Source organism: Rhinolophus hipposideros (genome assembly GCF_964194185.1).
Source record: "Rhinolophus hipposideros genome assembly, chromosome: 22".
In the NCBI taxonomy this organism is placed as follows: domain Eukaryota; kingdom Metazoa; phylum Chordata; class Mammalia; order Chiroptera; family Rhinolophidae; genus Rhinolophus; species Rhinolophus hipposideros.
In genome coordinates this window covers 14,816,339-14,838,966 of record NC_138068.1, presented here as the reverse complement: position 1 = coordinate 14,838,966, position 22,628 = coordinate 14,816,339, and the positions used below count along the sequence as shown (strand labels likewise).

At 48.4% G+C, this 22,628-nt stretch overlaps 1 protein-coding gene across 18 annotated transcripts in view; it reads right to left on the bottom strand.

Moving 5' to 3' along the window:
* Window positions 1-12,410: 12,410 nt before the first annotated feature.
* Window positions 12,411-22,628, bottom strand: part of PTPRT (protein tyrosine phosphatase receptor type T) — a 965,600-nt gene continuing 955,382 nt past the window's right edge. For all 18 annotated transcript variants that reach the window (XM_081034722.1, XM_081034718.1, XM_081034731.1 and 15 more), the window contains 2 exons: window positions 21,215-21,350; window positions 12,411-20,444 (listed from right to left, as the gene is read on the bottom strand). In XM_081034722.1, coding sequence (XP_080890848.1) covers window positions 20,391-20,444; window positions 21,215-21,350 — 190 coding nt within the window. In that variant the 3' untranslated portion in view covers window positions 12,411-20,390. The remainder of the gene's footprint in view (window positions 20,445-21,214; window positions 21,351-22,628) is intronic.

Here is a 22,628-nt window from a genome sequence, read left to right as displayed (position 1 = left end):
CCGAGAATGATGCGCAGTCCTGTGTGATATGAGTGGATGTGGTGTGTGTGTGTGTGTGTGTGTGTGTGTGTGTGTGTGTGTGCGGGCACACGTGCCTTTGTATGCAGACAGGGACATGGAGCCAGGGACAAAGTGTGATAAGAGCATCATTCAGAGGGTGACTGTACAGTTTATCATTCAGGTCACCTGTGGGACAAATGCTAAACCCTGGACGACGAGCATAAACAGGGACTGTCCGACACATAAGGTCACCAGAAGACTTCCTGGAAAAGTTCCTTCTGGACCTTCCAAATGACCTCTCCCTATCCATGCTCATCTCCCTCTGGTGAGTAAGGTCTCACCTCCATCATCCCTTCCTCTGGGAAGCCTTCTCACATCTGTCCACTGGTCCTCCTCCTACGCTCTCCTAGCCCCGTAGATGAGTCTTTCCAAACACTTATCCTTGACATGGTTTTACATGCATTTGTGTGATCAAATCATTGCTTGTCTGCCTCCCTCACACCATGATGATTTTGTTTGCTCTATGTGGGTATTCAAGAAACACTGGAAGAGTGAGAGGGCTGAGCCTTGAAAAACCTGTCCTGCTTACCGAGGTGACGGGGCATCTGACGAAACTAGAGGACGGCAAAGGAACTGGACTCAGTATTTTGGCAGGAGCTTGGTGGACGTGAGGTCGGGTACCAGGATGGTGCCCATGGGTGGTACAGGTAACAGTGTGGCTGGATCACAGGCTTCGGGAAGCAACTGTGGAGAGGTGAGGCCACATCCAGTGGGTTTTGTGAGCTACACACTGTGGACTCTGGTCTGCAGCTGCCTCCCCTTCCTTTCCCTGAGTCGGGTTTGACTAAATGAACTCTAAGATATCTGCAAATAATCATTTTATCGATCTGGCTAATTCTTTAAGGGCATTTCTCCTAATTACCCCCTACCTTCTTATAGTTCTCACCTAGGTCCAGATTTCCCTCAGTTTTGGAAAACTTGAACAACTAGGGAAACTTGTGATAGAGCGGCTAGGGCTGGTTCTAGAAAATGTGCTGATTACACAGATGTCACAAGGGCAACCTCTCCCTCCTGCTGAGGAGCTGGGACAGGGGCTTCCTGGGATCCATGATACCTCAGGAAGGCCACCTCCCCCCAATGCATCAGGGACTGACTGGGTGACCCATGAACCCTCTTTCTAGTTCAGAGAGTTCACGGGCTTATAAAATTTGCATTAGACAAATGCCATCTTCTATTTCTCTCCATCGACAGGTATTTTGTTAAAAGTGTGTGGGGGGGTGTTTTCTCCTAAATAAGGTTCTCTTAATTCAAGATGAGGCATACCCATTCCTTGGGCCCCTGGAGCCTGGGTGAGCCTCAACCATTCCATTGTCCTCAGAGCACCAATGTGTGCGGTTCCACAAAGAAGTTCTGGCTCGAGTCACCGTGTCCTGAATCCATGCAGCCATTTCCTTAACTGTATGATTTGCTTCCTTGCAATCTCAGCCGCGCTCACATCTTTTCAGCCCCCCACCAGCCCAGAAATTGCATCAGATAACAGCTCCCAAGTTACCTTCCCACCGTCCTCCCTCACCATCTCAGCTGACAGAGTCTGTAAAGGAAATGGGAACAGAGGCTCATTTCCAGCAGCAGCGACAAGAATTTGCTAATTAAAATGAAAAGCCTCAGTTCCCTGGCTCAGCGAAGGAGGCCTCTGAGAAGCACCTAGAGGAAATCTTTCTCCAAACGAAATGGCCTTCCAACTGGGCCCAGATGGGGCCCAGGCATCCTTCTAACAGTGGGGGGGCGGAAACTGGGGCTCGGCAGACCGGCTCCCAAAGTCTAATGAGGCCTCAGACCTGTTTCCAGGAGTTTCTGTCCCTTTGTTGTCCTCAATCCTGGAACCTCACACGGATTCCGATGTGTCTTCAGAGATTCAGTACATGTGACAATCAGGGGCCCTTTGGATCATTCAGTCAAGTGGTTTTCAACCCAGCTACGCATGATGGTCTCGTGAGGAGGATTTAAAAGATCTGATGCCCAAACCTATTGAAAATGAATTCCTGGAGGAAGCCTGGGCGTCTGCATTTCGTAAAAGCTTTCCAGGAGACTGCTGCCCAGTGGGGAGTCTGAGCGGCTGATCTCGTTCAGTAGCCTCGTTTCTGGGTGAAGACTCTGAGGGCCAGAGAAGGAGGTGAGGTTGCCCCAGGCCACACAGCGAGGCAGCGGCAGAGCCCTAGTTTCCTGATTTGCCGGGCCTTCCCACTGCACAGGGCTGTTCCCTGCTCTGCCTTCCTCACCGGGCTGTGTGTGGATGCAGTAAGATGAAGGGAAGAATGAAAGGTGCTCAGCCTGACAGCCTGTGGTATGATGGTGTTGGTGTGTCTAAGCAGGCTTGGAGAATTGCCCGTGGGGAGTCTCTTTGCATAAAGACTGAGGAACTTCGTGGGAAATGATCACCCTCAGGAAAAAAGGAGTGTGAGCTGTATGAAGGTAGTCTAAGCATCTGGGTCGGGCCCAAGAATGGGGAGAAGCACTGGGGGTACTTGACACAGAGCACCATGTTTTATTAGGTTGAACCATATGAAATTGTGGTATCTGGCCATTTTTGGCCTACAGAAATGGCAATTTCATTTGATTGGATATCATCGTTCCAGTAACACTATAAGGCAACGAGAAAAAGGAGACCCAGGGACTGCCACAGGCTCAGATCTGAGGTATGTCTGGTTCAGAGTCCCTCCGCCATGGCATTGTATTGCCTCTTCTTTCTGTTGCCTTGGCCTCAGAACCTGGGCCACCCAAAGAAGGAAGTGGAAACTTGCCTCTTCCTAAACATAAGAAAAGTGATGCCCGGGTAGCTAAAGGCCTGGGGTCCTAGTCCTTGGTTGTTTTATTTACACTTTGTTATGATCATTATTGTTGTATTAGATAACATCCATAATTCCAGTAATCCTTTTTATTCTTGGGCAATTAACCGAGACCTCAGTTTTCCCATACATAAAATGGGAGATCTCATCTTGGAGGCCCTTCCTGTCTCCTTCATTCTAACAGTTTAGTTAAAATAGTAACTTACATTTGCAAAGCTTTTTGCAGTTTTCCAAAGCATCATTACATGTATTGTTTGGTTTGAACTTTCCACAATCTGATGAGATGGAAATAATTATCCCCAAATTTCAGATGCAGCGACTGAGGCCCAAAGAGACCTTTGGCAATTGCTCAAATCATACAATGTTTTATGGGTAGACTTAGAACTAGAATTCAGGTTTCCTGACACTTGAGTGTGAGGGTCTTGCTACTAGATGGGGCTGGAAATTCAAAAAGAGGAGGCCCAAGTAGAAAAGACTGGAGTTTAGAATTGACCTCCATGAGTCCAAGCTCCCTCTGTTTTATCCCATGGGGATGGGAGGAAGGGGGTTAGCGCTTAGCTTGCCTTTCTAGGACTGCCCTGTCTCCACATCCCCAAACTCTGTAGAAGAATATGCATGCTTGTGAAATTCTTGCATTTTACTTGAAGATGCCTCTACTTGTGAGAGCCAGCCTGGCATGGTGGTTAAGAACACAGACTGCCTAGAATTTAATCCCAGGTCTATCCCCTTAGCAAATCTGAGACCTAAAAAAAGTTACTGTACTTTTCTCTGCCTCTTTCCCCTTAATGGAGATAATAGTGATGGCCTATATTGTGAGATTATAAGGAGGATTAAGTGAGTTAATAATAAGCACTCTTGTTATCAAGATATGCTGTAGTAACAAATAAACCCCCAAATCTCACTGGCTTAACCCAACAAAGGTTTGTTTTCACTCATGCTGAGTCTGATGGGGGCCGAGTAACTCTCCATGTTGGCCTCAGTGATCCAGATTCCTCCGTATCATGAAGCTTCTTAACACGTGGTTTCCAGAGTCTCAAATAGCCCAGGCTGGAAGTGACGTAGATGGTCTCCCCTCAGAGTTTCTTGGCCAGAATTAGTCACGTGGGCCCCATATAATTACAAAGGAGTCTGGCAAATGCAGGAGCTATTTGGTGACCACCACGGTCTCCGCTAGTATACGTAAGTTTTGTTAAATATAAAAATAATGTTACTTTTAAAGGAGCCTCATTTTTTTCTTTTCATCTGTTGGTAGTTTAATCCTCTTATTGGAATCTTGTGTTTTATTCCTGTTTATTGTTTCTTACTTTACTCTCAATTTAAAATTTTATCACTACTTATTCATTTATGTTTTCCATTAATTTGCTTTACCTTTACAACAACCAATAAGAAGTCGTTTGGCAGGGACAGTAGGAGTGAGAAACCCTCTTAACATCTGGGAAGTCTAGAGGCCAGGCTTCTTCCCATTTCAGCTGTTTCTGTAGCCACCTTCTGGATGAGTCTTTTAATTCTTTCAGAAATCTCCCTGTGGGATGCTGATGGGATCCATGGTTCCGCCTCCCCAGGGCTTTGATTCTGCTCCTGTAGTGGCAGGCTTGAGGTGTTTGAAAGGTGTTGCTACTGCCATTTCCTGCAGGCCCGATGCAAAGTGCTGGATGTTTTTAAACCCACAGTCTCTGACACTCATAACTTTGCCTTTTGAAGACAAACAAGCCATGCCAGTAGCCAGCCGCAACCCAGGGGGGATGGCCAACAGAGGTCCTCTTCAGGGAGGTACCCCAGCCCAGTGATGGGAAGAGCCAGATGGGGCTGACCTTTCCTGAAAGCACCTGCAGGTGGGGGGCACTACCCAGTCCCCAGGCCCCCTCCCTCGTGGGCTCTTGCGGGGTAGAGCCCCTTAACTCCCTTCCTTTTGTGGGAAGCGTTAAGCAGAAGCCCTGCAAAGAGGAGTGTACTGTGATTTTTTGAATGGAGTCAGCTGGGAGGTCAACTGCATTTGTCAGAACATATAAAGTCATGTGGGCTTGCTGAGGATACTAAAATCTGAAAAGAATAGAAGCCTTTTCCCCCTGCAAAGTAGGAGTTTGGGTCCCGGGAAAGCTCTTAAAGCACCAGGGCTGGGAGTCTCTGTTCTAGATCCATGTCTCTAAAGGTTCATAGATGCGTTTCTGGGCAGCTGAAGGTGTGTCTCTGCGGAGGGATTGCTTCAGCTTGCAGACTTGAAACCATAATGCCAGTATGCCCAGAATCATGCACAGTGAATCCTCCCCCTGTCCCCAGGACCTCTAGGAACGGTTATTTCTTGCACACAAATGTCTCAACCCCTGATCCCACACCTGAACTGCTCTCTCGCGCAGCCCCAGATAGAGCCCCTCCCACTCCTTTTTCTTGCAGAAGGGCCAGGGCTCACAGGCCCTCCTTTCGCCTGTGGCCTACACCACTGTTTCTGGGAATTTTCTCTGCTCGGCTGATTCTCCAGCAATTCTCACTCCACTGTTGAAAAACCTACGGTCTCCTTCCCCTGCTTCAGGAACTGGCAAGCAATGCATGACTTTGCACCAGTCGAGCTGGGCTGGTGAGAGTCAAGGTGAAATGCTTGGGGAATTACAACTTTTCCAGTAACAAGGCCTGCTTCTTTAGATTCTGGGAGCACGCTGCTCAGAGACAGGCATTTCTCCTGGACTTATCTGGTTGGGATTGCAAAGGCATAAATCCTGATGAATTGGCTTAAAAGGTAGGTTTTAATATTAATTTTTTCAAGAGACCTAGAAGTTAGAGTATGCATCTCGTATTCATGGTTGCAGGTCTCCTGTTTTTCCAGTGGTGTAGGGAAAGGAAAACCAGCCAACATTTGCCTTTCTGTATATATCATGTGTCGCTGTTTGGCTTATGTGACCGGGACACTTTGTCTTTCTGGTTCTGACAAGCAGGACATGCGTTGCCTTAGCACATTTCCCCTCTGAAGGCACCCACAGGCTGGTTGGACATATGGTACCTCTCTGAGGATGTTTTAGCTGACATTTATTCCACAACCCAGGGCAGAATGAGTCGTCTCTGGGGAACTGGATGCCAGAGCTGTCTGGGTATCCCTGGGGACCCTACTTGGAGCCATTAGTGATGGCCGAGTGCTCTCCTAGGCCACTCAAAGGGATAGATGTATTTGCCTCTGAGGAAAATCCTAACCAAACCTCTTTTTGCTGGAACCTGCTGGAGCTGAATGGTGGAATAAGATGAAGTTTTACCCATCATCTCAGTCCAGAGGTCAACACATTAAAGTTGGTCCTTCTCTGCTTACTTTCATCCCCAGATGGGCCTCAGGACGTTCTCAACCAGGTAAAGGCATTTCTTTTCCTCAATTTGAATCCTTGGAGTAGTGCCTTGGAGCCCATTCGCCCTCCTGGTTGCCTAGAGAGGTGAAAGGACCCTGAGTAGTAAGATGGACCAAACAGTTTTCCATTTCTATTGGGGAAGGGTTGGGGGTTGGGGACCATGGCCAAAGAGGGCCCAACTTTATCGGCAATGCTCTGATTATTTTATCAGTAGAATGTATTTGTGTATTATTAAAAATGAAGCAAAGGAATAATGTGAACACTTTCAGTCTTAGATACTAATATAAATGGATGTCCTGGATACAATAAAATGAATTGAACTGAACTAAACCCAAAGGAACAAAAACTCTGCTTTGGTGACTTGTAAAAAACAAGTTTTCCCTTCCATTTTTTCTTGCCTTCGATCAATGGATACTTGATAATATCAAACCAGTTGTATTAAAATGGTATCTGAACAGATGTGAAACTTATCTTTCTAATATCTAGTGTGACAAGAAATCCCAAGGAATTGATCAGATTGTATTTTTGTATTGGTACCACATAATTTTAATTACTGTAGCTCATTTGAAAATTGTTTGGTTATTCTTGTGTTAATTTTTTCAGATAAACTTGCATATGATTTTTTTTCAAGTTACCTATAATATTAAAAGACTCATTTGGATTTTTACTGAAGCTGAATAAAATTTATTCTTTAAATTTTGCTAGAATAGGCATTTTAACTATAGTCATTCTTCCCATCTGCTGCATTTCTTTATTTATTCTTATCTTTTTTATGTCCTGAGATAGAGTTCTGTGGTTTGCTTTTTTTTAATGTGAGTCCTGCACATTTCTTAAGTTTATGCCTAGGTTGTAGGTTTTTAAATATTTTGTGCTGCTATTGTGAATACAATCTTTATCATTATGTTTTCTAACATATAATTGGTGCTATATTAATGAATAAATTAATTCATCAGTTCATGTATGTTCATTCCAAGTATGAATAGGGAAACCATTTATTTTCATACTTCTTTTATAACCTGTACCTTTACTGAATATCCTTATTACTCTGAATGCGTTTGGGGTTGCTAGGCACCTGTCATTGATTATAATAATTTTGAATGTTCATTTACAAAGTAATTCTGGCAATTTGAAAACATCTGCAAGTTCTCTGACACTCTTTTTATAGAGGAGAGTCTGTGTCTTCTCTTCTTGAATCAGGGCTGACTTTACTGGATCCTTATAACCCATAGAATCCAACAGAAGTTATGCCTTGTAGCTCAGAAGGCCAGGTCAGAAGAGGTCACTAAGTTTCTGCTAGAATCTCTCGGACACTCACTCTGGGTGAAGGCGGGGGCCAGGTAATGAGGCTGACTACCCTGAGAGCCCCATGCTGGAGGGGGGGGAGTCACACTTTAGTCGACAGCCCAACTGACCTCCCAGCTAACAGCCACCATCCACAGCAGCCATGTGTGTCACCCATCCAGGACAGCCAGGCCAGTCAGGGCTTAAAGATGACTGCAGCCCTAGCTTACATCTGACTGTAAACATAAGAGAGACCCTAAGCAAGAACTGGCCAGATGACCTCTCCCTGAATTCCTGTCCCACAGAATCATGAACAAAATTAAAATGATTGTTTGGGGCTACTTTATCACACAACAATGGTAACAAAGGGAAGCTTTCCCTTATTTGCATTGTTCTAGAATAATACATATAGCATAAGAATTTTCTTTGTTTGGAAGTTTGATCTTTTTTCTTGCCTAATTGCATTAGCAAAATTGGCAGCCCCAAATATTAAATAATGGCAATGATGTAGGCATCCACGACTTTAATGGAAATACACTAATTTTTCTCTGTTATTTAATACGCTGATTATTTACGTTAGGCATTCTGTAGTAATATAGGACTCCAGACGCTTGTTGGCTAAGCACCACAAAGTTCTGTAGGGCCAGGAAACTCACAGGGGCAACTGTGCTCCATGTGGTGATTCAGTGACCCAGGATAATGGGGGCACCCCCAGCCTGTGGCTACACCATCTGGAATATAGCACCTTCTTGACTGATGAGGCGCGGAAAGAAAATGCTGTAGACTCTCTCACCAGCTATTAACTACTTCAGCCTAGGATTGATACACATTATTTCTGCTCAAGCTTATCATCCAGGACTTGTCACACAACCTCTCTGTGCCTGGATGGAACGGAGAAGTAGATGTACGTGAATTCCGGTGATGCCTATTACTCATTATTTTAATGTCTTATGCTAATAAAGCATTCTATAATTACTAGCTTACTCAGGCTATTGTATTTCATCAGAAATTGATATTAAATTTGGTCCAGTGCTTTTTCCGTACTTATGAAGACGATTATAGTTCTTTATCCTATTTCCTATAGACTTCCTAATATTGAACTATTCTTGAATTCCTGGCATATAGGCTTCTTGGAAATGGTGTATTATTTTTAAGAAGCAGCTGAATGTAATCATAATATTTAGTAAAAATCTTTGTATTTATAAATGTGACTGGTCTACAGGCTTTAGGTGTGTGTACACTCTTTCAGATTTGGTATCTGTGCTGTTTCAGCTTCATATTACTTATAATAAGAATTGGGAAGCTTTCCCTTATTTGCATTGTTCTTAAATCATACACATATAGCAGAAGAATTTTCTTTGTTTGGAAGTTTGATCAAGTTCATTCATAAAACTGTCTGTGCTTGTATCTTTTAGGAAAGAATCGACAACTTAAAATTTTTTTCTCTCTGATAATTGGTCTACTTGGGTTTTCTATTCCTTAAGACAATTTTGGGAATATTCATACATTTCTGAAATCATCTACTTGATCAATATTTAAACATTTACAAGCCAGAGCCATTCATAATAGCTTTTTAGAATGCTGTATAATGTCCTTATTCACGATTATATCCCTTTTTGGTTTCCTAATTTTGAGTATTTATGTTTTATCTTGATTAGAGTTGTCAGCCATTTGTCTTGTTGGATACAACAGTCACAAAAAAGTTCTTGGAGTCAGTTATCAAATCCAGTGTTTTCTGTACTTGTGTTGGTTGTAACATATCTTCCTTTTCCTGACAGGGCCTTGATGTCATGGGCAGGGACTTGCTCTGATTCCTCAGAGTGAGCCTCTGCTTTGAACTTCTGCATCTTTTCATGTGTCTGCGGATGTTGTCCTGTTTGTTCATTCTTACATGGGGAGTTCTGAGCTTGCTCAGAGCTAGGAGCTGCCAGAGAGCGCGGTGCAGGGAAGAAGAGAGAAGGGGAAGGAAGCTGAGATTTGCTGATATTTTTCTCTGCCAGTTCAGAAATCCGACAGCCTGTGGGGGCAAGGGGCTTAGCCAGAGCCAGGGCCCTCAGCACAGGGAGCTTCGTCAGCCCTGAAGAGTGTTGTGTCTGCAATTAGTGTTGGCTGGAACACCCCTGCCCCGTATCTTTTCCTGGCACATTTTCCCCCTGAGGAGCTGGCTGCCTACACCGTTCTTCAGGAATCATGTCCTGCCAAGGGCAGGCTGAGAGTAAGTCTTGCTGCAGGCTCCCGACTTTGTGGGCCTGGGTTCAGATCCAGATACTCCCCCGTTCCACTGGCTACCTGCCCCGTGGTGTGAGTGCTCACAGTAGGGCCTGGAGGGCCACTTAGAGTCCCTCTTTCTGTTCATTGGGCAGGCTTGCTATTTGCAGCAAAAGTATGAGATGGTGGGACTCCCGTTCTCAAATCTGAGCAGCAAATTCACATCGTGACACTTAGGATGAGCCTGGGACGTGAGGATAGCCTTTCCCACACGAATCACTTTACACCAAATCATTTCTGTCTGTGGATCAAAAGCTTAACTGGACAGCTGGCAGCCCTCTATGTGTCTTGGCAGGGTTCCATCTCAGTTTAACAGCTGGAAGATGGGGTATTATGCACAGCTCACACCCTGTTTCCCAGCTAGTGTTCCCTTAAATGCAAAGCCTGTGACAATGTTTTATTGGAAATATGATTCCAGGAAACAAGGAGGGGAAAGGGTGTAAATCAGAGAAGGAGGGAGGGAGAGGCAATACAACGTGTGTTATGGAGTTCGTTGTACGAGGGTCTATTTGCTTGTTCTGGGACCATTTGAAAAGTTACATGAAACATAGCTCAGAACTGCCTTTGGAGGAAAGAAAAGAGGAAACATTTGTCTACAGGCTCCGGTCTCCTATTGGTCCAAAGTTGCCCCATGGGGGGGATAACTTTCACAGTTTGTGTGGCACACATATGCGTGTTGAGTGGTTCCTGTGGGCAGCTTAGAGCACAACATCCGAAATCATGGGGCAGGAAACGAGATGTGTAGGGCCTGTCTGCGGGGAGGCACCTGCGTGAGACCTGCAGAAGCCTGCCTGGGGATGGTCAGCATGGCTATGGAAGAGAGAAAAGGTTAAGAATAGTCACAGCGGTACAATAAGCATCTGCTTTCCTTGGTCTTGTACATAGTCAACTGACAATGTACTCCCACCTCCTGCTACCTCTCTCTGGGGCACTCCGAACAGATGGGGGCAATGAAAGCTAAGATCCTCAGCATGCATTTCTACAAGTTCCTCCCTGCCATTCCCCCTCCCGTACAGGTTTTTCTTAATGCCATGCCATCTCCCAGGAGATAGAAATGGACGATTGACCAATTTTCTGGGTGAGTGCAGACCATCTGGATGGAAGTCGGGAACACTTTGTTTTCTTTACGTCTACTAGGTGGTAAAACATGATTTAGCATGAACCACGGATCGTGATTCTCATTGTAGCTCCTCCTGTCTCATCATCAGAGACAACTCCTCCTAGGTTCACTCAATGGCTTCGTGGCCAAGTTTCCAGCTTTTACTATGTATTTGTACGTGTTGTAGAGGGAAGTAGGATGAGATGGAAGCAGTCATGGTTATGAGGGTGACTTCTTGGTCCTGCCTTACTCACCCCATCCAGGGATGACTTCACCTTCTATCCAGGCACATAGAGGGATGGATTCTCATTATTCAGAAGGAGATTTTAATCTTCCTACTGGCTCGGATGACTCTCAAAGCCAGGCTCCAAGTTCAACCAACAACTCAGATATCTGGTAATTGTCAGGGGTAAAAGCCTCTAGCTCAGAGGCACTCAGAGAGGAGAGCTGTGTGATGGTCAGGCTGCATAACACCCCAGATTCTGCAAACCTACACCTGGCTCAGGTCTGACATGGAAAGAGAGTTGTGCCACGCTGGTCAGTCGCCAGGGTTGGGGCACACAGGGGTTGGTGTCCCTCACTGTGAGGGCACCTGAATGTATTATCATGATGGATATCAGCATGTATTACCATCACCTGGGGCACTAGGTAAGCATGCAGATTCCCGGGACCCATCCTCGAGCTACGGAATCAGATTCCACATGTTTACAAGTTTCTCAGGGGAACTGATGTAGTTGATCTGTGGACCACATTCTGAGATGAGAGGGTTAAAGGCTGCCTCTGGCACCACGGGTTCGGTACCTAACCTCAGCATTTACTGGAACATCGATAGCAGGGTCTGTGCCCCTTGATTCTAAGTGTGCTGTGCAACCAGCGCTGTCCAATGAGATGTCGCAGACATGACTCGCAGTGATTTACAGGATGGGACTCGCTCTCTCATGCTCCTGCTATCGCGGTGAGAAGCGCTTAGCTAGGCTGGCTTGCTGGCCCAGGACGAGGGTGAGAGACACGTGGGCCAGAGCTGCACCGGTCCAGGTGTCCAGGCAAGCCTGGCCTAGAGTACAGCCCGTAGCCACCACATAAGTGGGCCACCTGAGAGGTGCTGAGCTCAGCCTGGATCGGTCAAGCCCCAGCTGACCTCCATCAGGGACTGTTGTTTCAGGTCACTGAGTGTTCTGATGGCACATTACGCAGCAATAGCTACCTGACATGTCCAGGCATCTTGTTACCATGCAAATCCAGAAATTGTGATTCTGTAGGGGCTTAAAAATATGTGTGTTTGGCAGACTTCCCAAGTGATTCAGGTACCAGTGCTCTGTGGACCACACTTGAGGAAAACTGTTTTAGACTCCACCCTTTTACGAGTGCAAGGTGCAATCATGGAAAATCCCTTCATGTTGATGAACCTCAACTTTCTCATCTGCCAAGAGGGCATAATACACATTTCCTGTGTCGTAGATGTGAGGATTAAATGAACATAAAGAGATCTAGTCAATGATAGGTTTCTCTCCTCCCCCTTCTCTCACTTGTAGCCACCTCACCACCCCCCCCTAAACCTCAGAAAGACACCAGTGCGAATATCTTAGGAAAACATGAATCTCAGGGTCACAGCTTTATTGTATAGATTTTCAACACAGCCATATTACAAACATTGTCAGTGAACATTTACAAGAATAAATAAGATGGACTTGCAAGTGTAAAAAGATTACACTTCACTGTGATGTACAGTCAAAAAATATATCTGATATTCATTGACCTGACATTATTTACCTTCTGCTTTCTTAAGCGAGAATTGGAAAGGAGAAGGAAAAAAAAAAAAAAAGAACATTGACAGCACAGTGCTGGCTTTTTTCAAAAAGTTGATTTTATTTTGTTTTCTCTTCTCATACGTGCTTTATCTATCAAACACCCAAACTGTACAAGTGCAGGCCATTGGGGTTCGCCAGGAAGCTGCAAACAGTGTGGAGACTTTGGTCTCATGCAGTGTCATATGCCCAGTGGGTGTGACAATAGCAGTCTCCGTGGAGTTGAGCGGGAACCCCTAGAGGGCTATGATGGTGTCCTGTAATCTAGGCAATGGTAGAAGCCCCGAGCCTTTGCTTTTCATTGGGTAATAGGATGTAGGGTGAAAGAGAAGGTAGAAAAGTGCTTTTGAGTCTGATCGTTAATACGGGTTAGCCTGGATTAACCTGGGCTAGCCCAGGATCCACCTGGCCATGAAATGGATAATAGTCGGAACGTGATGATCCTGTGTCAACTGTCACTGTGCTTTTGCTGTGCCATCTGCTCCAACAGGCCTCGAATGGGGACTGGGGGTGGAATTAACCTCTGGAGATAATGTTTACGGCAAGCAGAGCCCTGCTCTGGTTCTGCTTGGACCTTTACTGGTCCTGGCTGTCACTGACAGCCTGGTGGGCCAGTGGGTGTGAATTATGCCTGGTCCAATCAGAGATGTTGGTGGGCATTGGCTTTATGGAAAAGCAGCTGTTCTCTCTGGGCTGTTTGGTGATAACCAGCCTGGATGAGCCCCCAATGTAGCCAGAGCAGCATGGCCTGCGTGGTGGGGAGATTGGGCAGGGAAACAGGGGACTGTTCCAAGTACAACCTGCTTGGCTCCGCTCTGCAGGAGCGAGGGAGTTCGAACATGATCCCAACTCCACAAGCTCTCTCCCACCTAGGGTGGAAGAAACCTGAAGGCCATCTCAGCAATGCTTCTGTTTCCATTTAGAGAGATGTCTGGTTTCTGCTGGACCGCTGCTGAGATGGGCAGCAAGTTCTTCTTCCTTAAGTAAGCTATTAAGTTGCACCCATTCGTCCTAGTTCCATTCATAGGAGAGACCTGGGACCGGAAAACTGTGCTTGAATTTGTCTAACAACCTGCAGACCCGTGGAGGATATGGGCACTAGTGTTTTGTCCGACCCTTCAGAAGACCAGTTGGAGCTGGGATGACACCACTTTGTCCTCTGGGGCTTTGGCCCAAGGAATACCTTGTATCATTAGTCTTCCATGGGAGAACTAGGGGCATGGCGGCACTGAGTTTGTTGGCCCATCACATGAGAGGCCCACTGATTTGTATTCACAAGCCCAAAGGCACTGAAGTATGTATACATGGACTCAGTTTTGCAATTTTGATGGGTTACTTCACATTCCCCTTCCTCCCCCAAATATAAGACCCACTCACCAAGGAGCCATGAGTTCCACTGATTAATTACCCTGAGCTCCAGGCTGTCACACGAATGCCTTTCTCTCCAACACCCTAAGGCCCCCAGACGCTCATTCTCTGAACATCCCAGCCAAGGGTTCAAATCCCACCACGTGTAGCAGCTCTCAGATCCAAAAGGACGTTCCATGGTAACCCAGCCCCAAGAGCGCTTCCTGTGGACCCTCTGCCATCCTGAATTTTCCCACATCCCTGTCTCAGCCCCAATGGGGCTGTATCCCCCAACCTCCTAGATAACTAGGCCTGGGGTCTACTGCTATGGGTGCTGACGCCTCCTCTTGGGGCCGTAACACTCGTGGGGGGCTTTCCGGGGGTGAATGTGGCCCCTTTGATGAGCTTCTCCTGCCTCTTCTGGAACTGGCAGGAGGCATCCAGAGGTGGTCTTGGTCTCTACGAGGCAGTTGTGCAGCCAGTGCCGTGCAAAAGCCTATCTCTTGTTGCCAACAGACCAGGCAAGTTTGCTCATGAGCTCAAATATGGCTTAGACCTCTCTGCTGTGCTTCTGAGGGTCATGCCCCTGACCCTGAAATGTGTCAGAGGACACTGGAGTCCCCTCCATCCTCTGCCACCGACTTCTCTCCCTGCTGTTCAGACAGTATATGACCTCAAAGGCAGATCTCTGGTGGGTGAAGCCCAGGGCCTGCGTTTTATCACTTCCAGTTATGTAAACATGGAAAACCTCTAACATGGAACGCTTGCATGGGAACTGGGAGAAAGGCTGCGGCTCAGCGGGTCTCCTCTAGTTGGATTCACTTTGCCTGTCTCCCTGTTTGATTTGGCTGTGATTTGGAGCGGACATCATTGGCCGAGAAGGAGCTCAGACTAGTTGGATGATGGGGGAAGGCAAGTCAGGGCTTTGAGATGTAATCGCCATCCAGGTGACTCGTGTCCCATCTCCTGACCCGCCCTGCAGCGTGTGCTGACCATTTGTTCCCAGGGAACTTGGCCAACACCGTCTGTTGGCCTTATGGTTTCGGATTAGCCTCCTGCTCATCTTACCCTTGGGTTCACCCATGTTTTCCATGGAATTTCTCCTGACGCCGCTTGGTGCTGATGGCTTGTCTGTCCAGCCCAGAAGTGACCCGATGCAGGCTAAGGGAGGGTGGCTTTCTTCATTCTGTCCTAAGGCTGTGAGATACAGGAGAACTATCCGTCTCTTTCAGTGTCCCTGGATCTGGGGTGGGCAGTTACTCCTGCAGAGACAACAGAAGTGCTGGGTGCCTCCCGGGGACTCACTTCTGCTGTCTGCAGCCGCCTCGCTAGGCTGACACCTCAATGCACACAACAGGGATTCACCCCAGAGCTGAGGAAATGTGGGTCCTGGTGAGGACACACGGCAGGGGCGAGCTTCGCCAAGGGACCAGGTGAGGACTAAACATGATGGGTCAGAGGGAAAATGACCATCTTTGCTCTAAGACGCTGACACTTATTGTAAAGCCACATCCTTGTTTCAGGTGGTCTGGCCAGGCCCTCTCCATCCCCTGTCCTGCTGTGCCATAGAAGTGACCACTTTGCCCCGTCATTCACATACATCCTTGGTTCTGAGAATTCCTTTTGGGTCCCAACTTTTTGGCCTTCCTCTTTTCCTGCCTGAAGCTTTCCAACTCATCCTCTTCCACTTGGCCTCTTTTCACATCTTGTCCCATTAACTGGTTGGCCCAACATTCTATAGCCAAGCAATGGCTGGGCTGGGATTAGAACTGAAGACTGAGCCCTTTCCATTACACACCCATGCCCACCCATGGCTGAGCTGGACCGTAGTAACCTGTGCTTCCTGGAAGCTCCCCGTCCAGGGCCCTGCAGGTTGGAGGAACCCAGTAAGTATGTGTAGTTGAAGTGAGGAGCCTTCCAGACCACAGCCCCTCGTAGGAAGCGTGTGCCCACATTAGCAACCATGTGACTCCCCCCGGACAAAGGGCACTAGCTTCTAATAGGCCCAGCATTTAGGAATCTGCAGAGTAGGGCCAAGTCCATCTTCTCCTTTCCCTTTTGGGTTTCATGGGCTTAGCCTTTGCCACGCCTGAAGGGCCTGTGCTCACCATGCTAGTATATGGCAGCGGTTTCCTTCCAGCATCCATCTGGAGGAGCCTTGAGTTGAGATTAACCCATGAACAGTGAGATCAGGGTACCCCCCAGCAAAGGAGCTGCCTCGGGGAAGGTGAGCTGGACTTGAGCTTCAGCCTGGAATTGGGCTCAGGAGGAAGCAGGTGGGCCAGGCACCATACCTCTCAGACTCATCATTCCCTGGGGTCTGTCATCGTGAGTTGAGGGGACCAAAGCCACATGAGGGATGGGGTACATGTGGTTAAAAATATTTATACAGTCATATGAAAACAAATCAGGCTAAATTAGAGTGGCATGCAAATATTGCATGAATTGTTCAAGTAACACATGAAACTGTGAAGGAATTTTAAGCTTACGGTTTTCTCTGCTTTGGGCTTTACAAGAGCCACTGTTTTACTCTAATTTTTGCTGTTACGGGTAGTCCCAGGGGAAAATCTGAGACACAGTGGTGGAAAAACGTTGTCTTTGAAGTCAAAAGAACCAGTTTAAATCCTGGCTCCCTCTTCACTAGCTGTGGAACTGTGGATGAATAAATGATTTATCTCCCCTGAACCTCAGTTTCGTCATCTGTAAAATGGTGACAAATCACACACACTTAGTCTTAGGAATATTGACAGAACTCAGCGAGCTCACATGTTAGAGTCTCCAGCACAGGGTCTGCTGGTCCCATGTGAGAGCTCAGATCTGACAGCCCGTTGCTCAGGCCACACCCAGGGAGAGGCCAGCCTAAGAACAAGCTGCTCCCTTCGTCCCCAGAGGGAGGCCTGTGCTCACCATCTAGAGAGTCAGAGGCCTCTGGGGGAACCAGAATCTTCACACCAGAAAGAGTGAGAGGACCCAATGGTGGGGTACATCTGAGATGTATCCTGAAGCTATTTAGGCCTTAAACATACAGGTGGGGACGGCTCCTGGCTTCTCATTAATGTCTTACATTTTCTCCAAACAGGGTCTCTAACTAGGAGGTGAGAACCATGAGGACCTGGACTAAGTGAGGGCGCCCTCTTTGGCACCCCAGACGAGAGGCTGGAGCCTGTGTGGAGACTCAGAGAGCAGTAACACTGTTTTCCTCCGTATAGTGAAAGGTGAGCCCCCTGTAAGGTGGGACGATCCCTTGGGGGAGGTGGTATATGCTCGGGGTTTCCAAAGGAAGGGATCAAGTCCAAATTCTTGGGCACCTGTGCTCTGTCTCACCCAAGTCCTGCCCCCCCCTTGCCCCGTGGGATCTTGGGGAAGGCATCCCCATCCATAAGCCTCAGTTTCTTCCTGTGTAAACTGGCCTGAGAGTGTTTACTGCTCTGCCTTCTGGGAATGTGGTTGGGTTGTGAGGAAATGAGGGGACGAGCTGGGGGGCCCATCACTGGTCCTTGGGTTACCATAGCCCGAGTTTTGATAATTTTCCTTCTCCCTGAAGTCACATGTCTCAATTCCTACCATTGGAAGTGATAAGCACCACTGCCATTTTTTATCTGCCAGCCAATTTCCCCGTTCCTGAGCAGAACAGATCCTAGGATTTGTGTTACGTAGCCCCGGCCCTGCCCCCTTCCATTTGGTGGCGATGAACCAAGATCTGAGAAAAGAGCGTCTGACTGGATGACTTGCTCTGCTGTAGGCTCTTTGAAGGCTGAGGGAGAGGCCGGCTGGAGCAGCAGGCGGGAGCCTGGGGAGCCAAGCACACCCGGGGAGGGGCCTGCGAAAGGAGAAGAGCCAGTCTGTGGGGCTCCTTTACTTCCTTTCGTTTGAGATGCTTCCTTTTGAACCTCCAAAATGACAGCCCTTCCTTGATCAAGTCTGGTGTCCCTGGACCTCCAGACAGCTCCAGAGCCCATGCCAATGGGAACAGCTCCTGTGGGCTCCTTTCGTGTCCCCTCCTCGCGGGCTCCGAGTTGGTCAGCCTGCCCTGTGGTACAGCGGAGACCCCCGTTTCTCACAAAAGTAGAATCTCAGCATCCACTGCATATTTTGTTCCCGCAACAAAATAATGAGCAGACAGACAAATAGATATGATATTATAGAGTACACGCTTAAGGGAATGTTTTCACAGTGTGTGACGAAGGGAAAGAGGCGGCCCCCTGGCGCGAGAGGGAGCCAGCCGTCTCCCACACTGAGCTGAGCACGACATTCAAAAGTTCCTTGTGGCCTGGGGCCAAGTCTTATCTCCCTCACGCTGGCTCATCTCCTGCCCTCCTCCTGCCATGCTATGCTCTAAGTGGGCTCATCTCCCACCATACAGCACCCCCCTCCCCAAGGATTTTTCACTCCTCAGCTTCTGCACATGCTGATCCCTTGACCTGAATTGCCTTTCTTCCTTTTGCTGCCTATTCACAACCAGCTGGGGTGTATGTCACTTCCTCCAGGACGCCCTAGGCAGCCTCTCTTGCTGTTAGGCTCCTAGAACACTCGTGTGCTGTACGGAGTTCAGTTCCCCCCCCCACACAGTGAGTTCTGGCGGGAGAACATGGTGCCGTATTGGATTCTGTGCTCTTCATGCCCTGTCTAGGGATAGACCAGCCTCCAAGATGGAGCTGCCTATCCCAGGCTACCCCAAGGTTGTCCATACTATGCCCAAGCGCCTACTAGAGACCAAGGAAGAGAGAGTGGCTCTGGCTGGCAGACCTCTGAGCCTGAGGGAACAGGGAATTGTTTTCACTGGCTAAGAGATTAGATGAGATTAGCTTTCCTGGGCCGCTGGGCATGAGGTACTAAAATATATCTGAAATTCTGGGCTTCCCAGAAGAACTGGCATCAGAAAGAAAGAATTAAATTTCTGTTTGTGACGTTCTCTGCTCAGAAGTCTCTGGCCTTATTTTTCCCTCCATAAAATAATTGCTTGGCGGAGAGAGGATCAAGGAAACAAGGAAAATAAGTCTCATCACCATTATCCGCCTTTTTGGGGACCCACAATTTCACCCCTCAGGAGGCTGCCCCAGTTTCCTCAGTTGTCACACAGAGGAGATGCAAGCTTAACAGCTCTCCCTGGGGAGTGGTCAGACCGTGTGAGCGTCACGTGGCATGTGCCGCACCTCGTATAAAGTGGAAGCTCAACAAATGTTTTCCTGTCACGGACTCACCCATACTTTGGGCAAGACCCTTGTCTCTCAGGTGTGATACTCACGGCCTATTTTGAGCCAAAGCACAAGCGGTCTTTTTCAAGATGGCAGCTGGGTTTCTCTAGTTTACATGTGGAGCTTCAAGATTATGCTCAATGCTGGTTGCCCAGAAACCAAAGGGACCACCTTCAGACTAGCCCGCGTCCCTTGCTCAGTGCCTGTGCTATCTTAGGGTAGGACCTTTTAAGGACTTTGTCAGGGGCGATTACAGGCCCCAGAGATTTGTCTTCTAGTTACATCCAAACTTCCTTCCCCGCATTTTTTTTTCCCCTTGACATAAGAGACTAAGATTTTACACTGTCCCTCCCCCTCCCCCAAAAAGAAAGTTTCTTTTAATATATACTTTGGAAAATAATTAAATCTTACCCTGTTCATGCCTCCCAAAGGAACCGCCAGCCAAGGGACACCGAATCGAAGAGAGCTCTGCCTCAGGGCAGTGGTCCCTTTTCTCAAGGACAAGAAAGAACCGCCAGGTCCCTACAGTTCCACCCCCTCCCGCTGACCACAGAAAAGCATAGAAACCTTTATCCAAGAGTGCTGCAGACACAGCAGGCTGGCCAGGCTGGGGAGGGGTGCAGATGGTTACGGGCCACGCCCCATGCAGGCTGGGTGGCACGATGGGGCCAACACTGTGGTCTGGGAGTATCCTCAGGTCACATGATCCAGGTGTCTGATGCTAGAAGTCACTGCAGGGGGCAGCAGAGCAGGGACCCTCAGGACCCAATCATTTCCACAACAGCGTGGAGGAGGAGCAGATACACCGCCCCCCCTCCCCACTTCCAAGGAGCAGTAGGGGAGGTGCTGCCGAGCTGGCCACTCCCAGCGCCTGCACAGTCGGCTGGCCATGAGGCTCACACACTTGAAAAGAGCAAAAGCAAGAGGTTGGGGAACCAAGAAATCCAGGGCCTTGTTATGGGTGCACTTCTGCTTGGGCCCGAGGCTGTAGCTGCTTGGGTGTGGAAGGGAAGCCTGGGCCTCTCAGAGCCGCAGCACCCACAGCTACAGGGGACCCCTCAGAAGGTGCAGAGCCCACCGCGGAATGTGGGACCACCAGTCTTCTCCTTGGAGGTGGGCAGGGTGCCGCGTCTTAGCTTCTGAGCCCAGTGACTGCCATCCACAGAAAAGGGGGGCTTGGCTGCACAGCCTTGGGACTCTGGCAGGTTCCCCAGCCCATCAGGCTAAAAGGAGCTTAGATATTCCAGTGCCACGTCGTATACGAATTTATACTGTTCCTGCGAGGAGGAGAGGCAGGGAGGGAGAAGGGAAGACAAGAGAGAAATCAAAAGGAAAGGGGAAATGCATTTCGTTTAGAGACAGAGATTTTGGAGAGCACTTTTCTCTACATCTGTGCTAACCGTCAACTCAGAATGATCCACGCAGATGCCAGCTCGGTAGGTCTGGGGTGGGGCTCAAGACCCGGCATTTGTACCATAGCTCCCACATGATGCGCGGCTGCTGGTCCCTGGACCTCACTTTGAGTAGGACCATGCTTAGAGTAGCTTTAAGGACTGATGTTAAAATGCCTTGTGCGTGGTCTGTCTCCATCACCGCAGTGGGTCTTATCATATCCTCTGGGGCTCTGCCTGCCCAGTCTCTTTCCATCCCTTTCTCCACAGTATCCTAGACCAACACTTCATACCGTAAAAATCAATTATATTAAGGTTGGACTACACTGAAACCATAGTCCACAGGCTACTACTCCGGAATCCTTTCCCCTGAGCCTGAGTGAGTGATCTTGCCTAAAGAATGGGCAGAAAGTGAAACGAAGTGGGGTTACAACAACTACCAGGATGAACGGTTGACTGGCCTGCAGGAAAGAGACGTTGGGGAGGTTGGGCGGGAGGGGAGCAGAGCAGAGAGCAGTGGGTGCCGAGGGTGTAGACTGTAGGTGCTCAATAGGCACCTGGCCGTTGAGTGTGTTTACTAGCAGGTGCTGTTTGCTTCAGGTCCAGGGAATAGGGTCGTCCCCTGGCTGATGGAGAAGAGTTCTTGGGACACTCACCAGGGTCTCCACCATGTTGGACTTGTTGTTCCGCAGCGTTTTCACGATGTGGAACACATCGATGATGTTCTGCTGCTGGATCATCTCACACACACTGCAGATGGCACAGAAAGTTCCGCTGCGGCCTCCGCCATTGCTAAACACAGAGTAAAGAGGGGAGTCAGATTCCTGGGTACCGCCTCACCCCCGCGCCGGGCACCTGCTGGTCCTCAAGCCACATCAGCAGTGGTGGGGAGTGGCAAATACAAGGGGAGGCAATGGCGAAAGCCTTAGCCTGAGCCCTGAGTTATGGTTGGAGGCCCACCTGTGCCATGAGCCGGCTTTAACCGTGGGTAAGTCACTGTCTGTGTCTGAGCCCTAAGCTTCCCATTCATATAATGGAGGCGTTGGACTAGATGAGCTTTGAGAGTTCAATTAGCTTGATGCTTCCTTGGTTCTATGAGCTTGCTGTACTCACCCCTGCAGCACCGACCCAACCCTTCAGGCCAAACCGACAGTGTGTCTTTGTTCATGGGGTGCCTGCCTCCTTGTCCAAAAGGATGCTCTCGGGCCCCCGACACATCCAATGAAGACGGGGGAAGGTTGCGTGTGATTTCCCTCCCAATTCTTCCCACCCACGAAGGACAGCAGTACCAGAGACATCGCTGCTAGCCTAGGGTTCATGGGCAGAGGCTGGAGTGGGTCAGAGATGCTGTGTCCTGAAGTGACAAGTCTCTCTTTGTACCCCCTGGTTGAAGCAAGACCCTACAGATCGGGAGAGTAGGGATAGAGGGCTCTTGGCAGGGTCATCGCTCTGTCACTCCTTCTTTCTGATGCTCCATAGGTCATCTTCATGGAAACACCCTCCAACTCTTTATAGAAAGTCCCTTTAGGAATCTGCCTGATTCAGAACTCCTGGGCATGTTGCCAAGAGCAACTAATGATTTCACGTAATGGTCTGTGTCTAAAGAACATCTGGACGGAAACGAAGGCACTCAGTGAATCTGCCAGATGTTTTATCTACAGGATATCCAGTGACCAGATGTTTCAAGTACAGACAGTTGCTTTCCACTCACTAGCCAGTGCCTGCCTTTCAATGTCATTTTTTTGGTGTCTCTGGTTCCCAAGGATGCCAAAGTCCCAATGCTTTCCGTTGGTTCAGACTGCCGGTCACCTTGGCTGGGGGAGAACGGATAAAAAGGTACTCCTGCAAAAGAGCAGGCTAAAATCCAACCACACGGGAAAGAGTAGGAAGGGACCCCCAGGAAAGAGGGTTCTGTGTTTTTTTTTCCTGGAATAAGAACAGCAGAGTGCAAGAGGAAGAGGTGGGTGGACACAGTGAGATCTTGAAAGGATAGGTGTGGTTCTGTGCCAATGGTGGGGCCACCTGAGTGTGTGGGAGGGAACTGGAGAAGGCAGGGGTTAGCTGGCAGGG